The sequence below is a fragment of the Lethenteron reissneri genome, chromosome 8 (assembly GCF_015708825.2).
Source record: "Lethenteron reissneri isolate LAM-NWPU_2019-01 chromosome 8, ASM1570882v1, whole genome shotgun sequence".
In the NCBI taxonomy this organism is placed as follows: domain Eukaryota; kingdom Metazoa; phylum Chordata; class Hyperoartia; order Petromyzontiformes; family Petromyzontidae; genus Lethenteron; species Lethenteron reissneri.
The window spans coordinates 6,047,373-6,057,786 of record NC_083786.1 but is presented as its reverse complement, the minus strand read 5'-3'; the positions used below and the strand labels follow the sequence as shown (position 1 = coordinate 6,057,786).

General features: G+C 54.7%; 1 protein-coding gene across 1 annotated transcript in view; it reads left to right on the top strand.

Moving 5' to 3' along the window:
* The first annotated feature begins 595 nt into the window (after positions 1-595).
* LOC133360745 (serine/threonine-protein phosphatase 2A 56 kDa regulatory subunit epsilon isoform-like) overlaps positions 596-10,414 on the top strand; it is a 34,555-nt gene continuing 24,736 nt past the window's right edge. Inside the window, exon 1 of the mRNA XM_061579584.1 lies at positions 596-1,141. Within this exon, the coding sequence (XP_061435568.1) occupies positions 700-1,141 (442 nt within the window). The 5' untranslated portion in view covers positions 596-699. The remainder of the gene's footprint in view (positions 1,142-10,414) is intronic.

Here is a 10,414-nt window from a genome sequence, read left to right as displayed (position 1 = left end):
TGGGGGTGGGGGTAGGGTGGGGGTAGGGGTGAGGGGGTGGGCCCCGGGGTGGGGTGGGGGCCCCCCGCGTACACGCCCCGTGACAGCCGCGGAAGGTGACACTCGGGGACTTGAGATTTTCCCACCCCCGCGAGTGTTTGTCCCCTTCTAGGGCGGCCATGTTTGGTAGGGAGGGGGACAGCGCTCTTGGAGTACGCAGCGACTCGCAGAGGCTGGCGTGACGTCACCGCACGGCCCGTGCCTCCGCATCAATGAACACGGGGGGGAGGGAGAGAGGAATCCTCCCCTACCCAACATGGCCGCAAGCTCTTGCCAGCCCCCGCCCCCCCCCACCACGCGTAGTGACGTCACGGACATACCGCGGCCCCTCCCACCTCTCTATCCCCCCGGCTTTGTTGACGTCACGCGGTCGTCATTGCCACATTTCTCACTTAGCATAGGCGGTTGCCCGTCCCCGGGGGTCACGTGCGCGCCCGCTGACCAATGGGACCGCGCCGTCGCTGTCGGTGCGTTCTATGAAATCTAATACCGCGCGCCGCCGTCCAATGAGCGCGCTCACCGGGCATCACGTGACGTATATAAGGGCCGTCGCCCTGGCAGTCGCTTCATAACGAGCGGCGCGGCGCCTGGAGCGCGGCCAACTTTGTTGAAGCAGAAACAGAATTAAAACATTTAAAAAATAAAGTAACTCGCGCACGAATGCGAATAAAGCACATTGCTTCGCACAGTAAACGTTTACTCTGTTCAATCATTTCTTTTCGCCGCGGTCGCTGGCGCCGTGAAGGTGATGGAGGAGGCGATGACTGCGCCGTGAGGAGGAGGAGGGAGGGAGGCCCCGCGTGGGGGTGGCGGCGGTGGGAGAGCTTTAACTCTCTCCACTTGGAACTTTCATTTCACAGCATTTACATCTTTATTAAACGCGCCGCCACCACCACCACCACCCCCTCTCCCGGTGCTGCTGCTGCCGCGGCAGAGAGGGCGGCAGCGATGTCTGTGGCGAGTGCCGTGGGGCTGGAGAAGGCGGACGGGTTCAGTAAGCGCTCCGTGCGCCGCGCCGCCGGGAGGCTCAACCAGCGCCGATCGTCGCTCTTCCGTGCCCTGGGCGCCCCTGTCGAGCTCAGCCCCCTGCCCCTTCTCAAAGGTGGGTGCCGGAGGTGGGGGGTAGGGTCCCGGTGGGTCCTTGTGCGTCATGATAGGTCCCCGTGGCAGGGGTGGACTCCTTTGGCTGGGGTGGACTGCTGGAGGAGGCTCACTGTGCCTTTTTGAGTGGCTTCTGGTACGACGCTGGGTTTGGAGGTGACCCTGGTGGACTTGGTAGGTCCCTGTTGGTTTGGGGTGACAATAGTAAGTGGCAATGATGATTGGATGACCGGAGGAGCTGAGTGTCGTTCTCTTGGCTGAGGTTGATTGAGGGTAGGATTCTGTGACTTGGGGTGGCTTCTGGTGGAACCCTCTGGCTGGAGGTGACCTCGTGTGGGTGACCATGGTTCCCTTTTGAGTGGCTGTAGGTTGATGAGGGTGGCTTAACGTCCCCGGTGGTTTCTTTGCTGCTGGGGGTTGATTCCCTGAGCTGAGGATGGCTTCTGACAGGGCTAGCGTTGCTACCTTGTGACTCCTGGTGGGTCACTTTTTGCTGTGGATGGCACCCGGGTGAGTCCCTGTGAATGGAGGTGGGAACCTATGTGAACACACATTGGTGACTGTTTGACAGCGCGCAGGCTATAACATAGCAGCCTGCCTTAACAGCACACCAACATAGGTCGTACCAGCACCCTAACATAGCATGTATTGTTAAAATTACACGCCATAACATTGAATATCAACACATTAAGATAAAACAGCGGTACAGGGTTACTTACACTGACAAATACATTCTGACAGCACCAAATTCAAACAACACGCTCACTGACAACACGTACCCCAACGTCCACCGTCACCTATAAAACCTGCAGCTAAACTTGACATAGCACATACCCAGGCACACGCTGTGACGCAATAATGTACAGCCTTCGGCAATCCACTGCTGGACGAAGGCCTCTCCACTCCGTTTCGTTCATAGGAATTGTTTGACCATACTTCACCACGCCAGGTAGTAGGGGTAGGGTCAGTAAGGGGGGTGTAGGGAAGGCCAAGGACCGGTTCCAATCCGGGGCCGGGAATCGAACCGAGGTCGCCCAGTGCATGGCGCACAGCGTGCGCTAATCGCTGCCTCTACCGTCTCCACCCAAGCGTGACACCCTAACCAACCATCGTGACAACCCGACAGAACACCCCCCCACACACACACAGCCGCTCGGCACACACACACCGAAACGCAGAGTAACATGGCGCATACCTTAGCAACACTCACACCCTCGCAACAGCACGCGCCCTCACGCCCACGCGGACTGTAACAGCACTCCCAGGTATGCAGGAGCCCTGACATAGCGCCCACTGGCATGGCTCTCACACCTCAAGGGCTCAAGTGCCTCGCTATTCAGAAATACCCGATGGGTTGGTGTGCGTCTCGGGGGGAAGGAGTTGCGTGCGTGTGTGTGGTGGTGGTTAGTGCCCTGCGCTACGAACCTGGTGAGCCGAGTTCGATTCCCACTCACGGCCAACATCGGTGACGATTATCCGAAGCTGTCTTGGCCTCCCCTTGGTCGACTTGGCTTTAAATGACAACCTGGTACGATATGTAAACCTCGCCACTGGGGAGACAAAGGCGGCCGCGCTTGCATAGGTGCTTGCTAACAGCACTTGCCTCAAAAGTCTGAGGCTATACGGGGGAGTTTTGGTCTTTGTGTAAGTTAACTTCTACGTGGTGTGTGCATGTTTGTGTTGTGCGAGTTGGTTTCTGTGTGTGCGCGTGGTTTGTTTGTTAATGTGAGCCGAGCGTATTTCGGCGTGTCCATGTATTCGTCTGTGCATGCGTTATTGTGTGTGAACTGCTCTTAACACTGACCACGCAGCCTTGAGAGACGTGATTGTGGCGGTGTCTGCAGAGGTGCCGTCCTTTGACGAGGTGGTCCGAAAGCCGAGCCACTGCCCAGAATAAAGCCCTCGTGTTTCCAGGAAGGGCCCCCCCCACACCCACACACCCGGTCAGGCCCCACAGGGACTGCATTTCCTGGGCAGTGTTCGCTCGAAATTGTCCCACGCGAACGAGGGCCCCCGGCAGCCTACGCTCGACACGGGGGGCCCAACGTTAATCAATACGCTCCTGTTACTGAGCGCATCGTCGTGATATTGGCGCTGATCAAGTCACTGCCCTCGCCGATGAACATTGGCCTACAGTACGGTAGCACAATCTTTCACTCCAGCAGATGAGCTGGATATCATTCTTCTTGGTTCTTTCGGTCAAGTCACGTAGAGGGGAAATAATTAAAATAAAACATAATAAAATAATTTTCACGACGTATCGGCCACAACGCAAGCAGCCGTCCTGAGGTGAAGACCAGGTCTGTCGGGGAGACAGCGTCTGACGCTGTCTCCCCGACAGACCTGGTCTTCACCTTGTTGTGGCCGAAACGTCGTGAATTATTTTACTGTTTTATTTTTATTATTTCCCTTCTACGTGACTTTACCGAAAGAACCAAGAAGATGAATCCCTGCAGTCACGAAAGCTTTAAATCGAAACCGGATATCATTGTTCCATCTCTGTAATTGTAATTCTCTCAGGCATGTTTTTCTTCTTCTTTGGCTTCCAATCCGTCACCAGTCTTGTCCATCGGACCTTTTTGTGATGCTGTCCCTCAAACATGTTTGTTCGGTGAACTTTCTGGACATTGATGTGCAGAGGAAAGTCTTGTCGCCGAGTCTTGTTCAGCAGGGTCCTGCTGCATTGGGATGTTTGGTTAACTTCATTCATGAGTGTTTTTGGCTTCGTGTTCGAGAAAACTGGACTCGATGGAGAAAACCCACAACTTGCAAGGCTCGGGGCTCACCAATGGTTGCAGTGCTGTGTTTCACGTTCAAAGTGTTTGTTCACTGCAGTGTATCCATCGCTCATTTCTCAAGTGCACTCCTCCACACCGCTGTCACGCAGTGGTGCCCTCGGCCTACAGTTTGTCACTTATTGTTTAATCACATCGCTATGAAGAGATCTTAAGGCCTCTAATGGAAATTGGCATCAACAAAGAGAGAGCTGGAGTCCATGTGACATGATTATTAGTTTTAGTCAAGGTATGAGATGGTATGTATGGGAGGAGGCGCAGAAGTTATCACGTTATAAACCCAGTAACCCAAGTACGATTCCCGGCCACAGCTCATGTCATTGGTGACTGATTTCCGAACTGATCCTGGGCTCCCCTCTACACCAACTGCACTGATCAGGGTGGTGAAGTATGGGCAAACGACACCCATGATCGGCACGGCATGGGTAGGCCTTCATGTACCAATGGAGTAACGAGAGGGCCGTAAATATTTTATTCCGTTGTATGTCATAGCGCAAATACAAAATGACGCCAGTCAAGCTAGGTAATGAAGGAATAAGGAGTAATAGTGCTTCATCCACTCGTGAGGCTGATTCATGCCGCTGCGTAGGTTTCTGCGGTTATCCTCTACAGCTCCTCCCATGTGCGTCCAGGTTGTACAACACGCGGCTCAACCCGAAAATACATCAGAGGCTGATTCGTATTGACAGTAATTATCCAGAAAAACGCTCGCACACTCTCGAGCCTCTTATCGGAGGGGATCCTGAGTGGCATGTTTTACCAATTCCCCATTGATCTGTAATTATTTGACACCTTTAGGCACGCGTTTCCATGCCGTGGTATTTGGCTCAAGACCACATTTAAAAAATCCATCTCAAAATCTCCCGGCGCTCGTCGCGGTCGAAAGTGTTGCGTTTCCACTCCTGGTGTTTAGCCAACACAGCGCAAATGTTGGCAACATCGCCTTCTCCCTGAGGGTCGTTTACAAAGCAGCCCGTACTCTCTCTCTCTCATTGTGTCCTAGAAAACACGACGTTCCAGCAGTATGACTTTACGTCTGGGACGGATAACCCAGCTCGGGGCACGAACTCAAACTCGTCTCGATGAGAGCCCCAGGTTCTCTCTGTCAGAAGGTCGTTGTAGCATGCTTAATGATGACGATGGTGTTGTTTGGTGATGGTGGAGTTCGTGGCAAGTTCCACGATGATGGGAGTGATGAAGGTGTTTGCGGGCAGTTGAATGAGGATGACCATGTGGACCCGTCGCACCATTCAAGGTTGCCACGTGACTCGTGGGGTGATGGTCGGGCGTGAGAAATTGAGGCGTCGTGAATCTGAGCCTCTGCTTGATCTCTGCGAAACGTCTCGTCTGATTACGCTGCCCTTTCCGTAACTTGCTGATAAATATTGAATCGCTGCTTTATTGTGCCGGCTTCATACGTGAGTGCGTAAGGGAGCAGGGCCAGTGATCGCAAGTGAACCCAAATGAGGGCACCTGTAATAACAGCGGTTACATGGCAACGGCTTCATCATACACGATCGATTTACAAATAATACACTGTCTCACAACCACGCTCTTCAGTTCCACGGTGTATTTAGTGCCATCTGTTTAACTTGCAGGTACAGTAAGGTGCCCACTGGAACAAAGAGCCTCTCTTGCAACTTTCGAAAACTTTGCGCCGAAGATGTGGTCCCTTGTGTTTTAGTGATTTATTTATTTTTACGTCAAATAAACTTCAAATGTAATTTTGTTGAAATTTATCCAGAGCGCTGAGTTGGCACAGCTTTCACAAGCTATTGGCAGCAACAAGACAGGCAGCTTGCCTTACAATACCGACAATCGCACATGTTTGTGTTTCATCATCTCGTGTGTGTGGTTTTAAGCGCCTCTACCACTTTGTCGGAGGTCAGTCACGGTTATGCTTCGGGGAGACCGGCGCACGCCAGAGGAATGTGGAATTTACGTTGCTGGTGCGGGGCCACTGATACAGCCCTAACGCTGCATATCGAGATTGAGCTCCGTTTGCACAATGCACACGCATGGCCCTTTTCTTGTCACCCTGCTGCTGGACGAGTGCCTCCCCCCCCCCCCCCCACACAGTGTAGATCGTGGGGGTTAATTGACCGCTGTGGTGGTCCCCCACCTGATGAAGGACGCTTGTGTTGTGCCCGAAACGTCGTGATTTAATTTAGTTGTTTTAATTTTTTTTAATTTTAATATTTTCACCTACATGACTTTACCGAAAGACTCCAAAGAGTATTAATTGACCGTATTTCCCCACGCTGGTCAGTGAGGGTTGCTGAAGGTGAGGAGCGTGGACATGGAGGCATAGGAGTGGAGCGCAACAGCGGCTTTGGCTGCACTGTCCTCGGCTGCACATTGCGTAGCCCCTGAAGCCTACAACATCTGCTGTGCTTGGTAGCTGCCAATGCAAGCGGGGTCTTTGCTCAACTTGACCCCTGTCTTCCAAGATCTGACTGGATCGGGCACATTTCGGGTGATTTGGTCATAAGCGCAGCTGAATATATGCGCAATGCAAATACGAATCGTAAAGCATAATGCTCAGTCGAGCTGAGAGACGGCTTCGTTTAAATGCCATGTGTGTGTGTGAGCATGCGTAACCACAGGTCCCGTTTCGTCGAACGCGTTTAAAGGGACCGCAGCAGTAAAATTCCTTGGTCCATGTGTGTGTGACCAGTTTACCTGTTTACAAATGCGCCCCAGAGTTGGGTTTCTGAGTGGGAGGAGAGTGAAGCCGGAAGGATCGGAGAGAGCGAGAGAGACTTGAGTTTCCATGCAGAAGTAAGAGAACCAATTCCACTTGCTCAGATCGAAAAAGCCTATGTAGCAAGTTTGAGTCACTTTTTCTGTTTTCTACAATGGAGTTGTTTTTCTATAGCAGTCATTGCACTGCGGAGCTGTAGTTAGCGATGTAGTCGGCTTCTGTGCAGGTGCTGTGTGGATTGTTACGTCCTGGGACTGTGAGATATAGCGATGGCTTGAGGAGGCTTCTTCCAGCAAGTGGATTAATCGTGTCCGATGATGATGGTGTTTTGTGCTGTGCTTTACACTTTGATTTTACAGTTGCATCCTAATTTTACCTATCTGGCTGGAATCTATACTCCTTCATATTATTTACTACTCATTCTCTTCATCCTCAATTAATTTATTCGGCAAAATAGAAAGGACATGCACATTTTTTGTCCAGTGCCCAAGTAAGATGCATTTGTTTCCGTCCCGTTTGTGTTACCAAATAACTTTGGTTTTAATAAACATCACCTATTCATGTCAACGAGTGCAATACAAATGTGACAATGGAGGAGGTGATGTTTACCGTCTCATGCTGTGGTGATGCCTCGTGGATGATGGGCGTGGGTCAAGATGAAATGAGCGAGTGCGTGCGCGAGTGAGGGAGCGCGCGTGCGTGCGTGCGCGAGTGAGGGAGCGCGCGCGAGTGAGGGAGCGCGAGTGAGGGAGCGCGAGTGCGTGCGTGCGTGCGTGCGCGCGTGCGTGCGCGCGTGCGTGGGAGCGCGCGTGCGTGCGCGAGTGAGGGAGCGCGCGTGCGCGAGTGCGTGCGTGCGCGAGTGAGGGAGCGTGCGTGCGCGAGTGAGGGAGCGTGTGTGCGTGCGCGCGTGCGTGCGTGCGCGAGTGAGGGAGCGTGCGTGCGTGCGCGAGTGAGTGAGTGAGGGAGTGTGCGTGCGTGCGCGAGTGAGGGAGCGCGCGTGCGCGAGTGCGTGCGTGCGCGAGTGAGGGAGCGCGCGTGCGTGAGTGAGGGAGCGCGCGTGCGCGAGTGCGTGCGTGCGCGAGTGAGGGAGCGCGCGTGCGTGAGTGAGGGAGCGCGCGTGCGTGCGCGAGTGAGGGAGCGTGCGTGCGCGCGGGAGCGTGCGCGAGTGAGTGAGGGAGCGTGCGCACGTGGGCGAGTGAGGGAGCGTGAGTGCGTGAGGGAGCGTGAGTGCGTGAGGGAGCGTGAGTGCGTGAGGGAGCGTGAGTGCGTGAGGGAGCGTGAGTGCGTGAGGGAGCGTGCGTGCGCGAGTAAGGGAGCGTGCGCGAGTGAGGTGAGGGAGCGTGCGTGCGCGAGTAAGGGAGCGTGCGCGAGTGAGGTGAGGGAGCGTGCGTGCGTGCGCGAGTGAGGGAGCGTGCGCGAGTGAGGGAGCGTGCGTGCGTGCGCGAGTGAGGGAGCGTGCGCGAGTGACGGAGCGTGCGTGCGTGCGCGAGTGAGGGAGCGTGCGCGAGTGACGGAGCGTGCGTGCGTGCGCGAGGGAGGGAGGGAGCGCGCGTGCGTGCGTGCGCGAGGGAGGGAGGGAGCGCGCGTGCGTGCGTGCGCGAGTGAGGGAGCGCGCATGCGTGCGCGACTGAGGTAGCGTGCGTGCGTGCGCGAGTGAGTGAGGTAGCGTGCGCGAGTGAGTGAGGGAGCGTGCGTGCGCGAGTGAGGGAGCGTGCGTGCGCGAGTGAGTGAGGGAGCGTGCGTGCGCGAGTGAGTGAGGGAGCGTGCGTGCGCGAGTGAGTGAGGGAGCGTGCGTGCGCGAGTGAGTGAGGGAGCGTGCGTGCGCGAGTGAGTGAGGGAGCGTGCGTGCGCGAGTGAGTGAGGGAGCGTGCGTGCGCGAGTGAGTGAGGGAGCGTGCGTGCGCGAGTGAGTGAGGGAGCGTGCGTGCGCGAGTGAGTGAGGGAGCGTGCGTGCGCGAGTGAGTGAGGGTGCGTGCGTGCGCGAGTGAGGGAGCGAGTGAGGGAGCGCGCGCGAGTGAGGGAGCGCGTGTGAACGTGTGTGAGTGAGTGTGCGTCCGCGCGCACGCACAGACACACTCGCGCGAGTGGGAGAGGCACTCCGCGTGTTCGTTCGTATCGCGGGGCAAGTTTGCGCACGCGCCGAGCATTCCTCCCACTGCTCCCACCAAGCAAGTTGCCGGGGCTCCCTGGGACGCCCCACCCCCCTTGTGGTGGGAGGAATGGTGCCAAGAGAGTTTTGAAAGGAGATGATGATGATGATTCAAAACAAGAGCCGGTGTCTTGCTGCTCGCATGAACGTGGGATGGCATCTGCGTTTGTTGGGGAACCAATCTGCGTGTATTGGGTGGATTGTTGCCTTGCAGCACCGTGAGGGAGTGATGGGGAGGCCTTCATCCAGCAGTGGATTTATCGTGGCTTATTTTTTTACGTCTGAAACTGGTCTGTCATTGTGGACCATTGAAGGAAGGAATGCAACAGTACCCGGAGAAAGCCCATGCTTATGAGGGGTTAATACTCGTGCACAGATGGATTGGACATCTCGCAGACCAAGCCTACTGTGCCTGGTATTTCCAGGGAGTGGCTCATGCACGTACTGAGCAGGATCGACCCTACTTAGCGTCGAAGTTCCAATGGGATTGTATGTGCTGAAGGTGATTTGGCTGCAGAGTTGATGACTGTATTGATGTGAAAATGTGCACAGCAATCATAATTGTACAGCCGGGCTTAATGGCAAATGTCATGTAAACAATGCCGTTGAACCGAGGCAAACCCCTGGATTGGATTTGACTTCATTGGGTCTCATCAGTAGGATGGGGCCTCTTGATCTATTTCCTGCATGTTTTAGGTGAGAGGCATCTGATAATAGAATAAGGGACGGTGAAACACTAGATATTTAACCACGGCAATTGCAGACAGAGGCGAGGAGAAGTCTTAGCCCAGGACACAAACAGGGAGACGGTCAGCAGTGTGGATGGCCAGGTCGAAGGTTGAGAGCTCCAGACTGGGGACGGCAGAGAGAAGCGGCCGCCTTCCCACGGAGGAGGAGAGGTCCACGGGGGGTGTTGTTGAGCGGCTGACGTGGTTCATGGATCGGCTTGGATCGCGTCACTGTAATCTCTCGCTGCGCTCGTGTGCGTTTAAAAGAGCCACGATTGTACGACGCGGCCCTGGGTTTACGTTTCCAAACTATTTAGGGCATAAAAGTGGCGTTGTGTTGTTGTTTTTACCCCGCTGCCCAAAGTGTCATGTGCTGGGAAATGTTACGAGGAGGAGAGTGAGAGAATGAGAGAGCGGTGTGTACGGGTTGTGGTGAACAGTCGATTTGTAGTGAGCAGCGGTTCATAGTGGAGCTCTGTTGCCGTGTGACGGGGGACGTGAGGCAGCAACGTAGCCACAAGCAGTGCAACAACTTGTCCTTGCCATCCAGTGAACTTCACGGTTTGATTGAAGAATCAGTTGCTTTTTTAATATTTGTGGCCTCTGGTCACTAGAGGGGTCACACGAACACATGACATCCAACAAACATATCAATATCGCCAATATTGCCTGTCAAAAACAAGTAATTGGGCTTGGGCAAGACACGTAGCTTGGAGGGATGATGGCCGGTGGTTGACACTAACAGTGGAGTGACAAACAAAGTGTGGAAACTCACCCGAGCGGATGTCCACTGTACAAATGCAGAGATTGAGCCATGCGTTATGCTCCTATGCAGGAGCTGGATGGATTGGTTACATCGCGTGTCCGTGAGGAATGGCGACAGCTTGGAGGGACCTTAG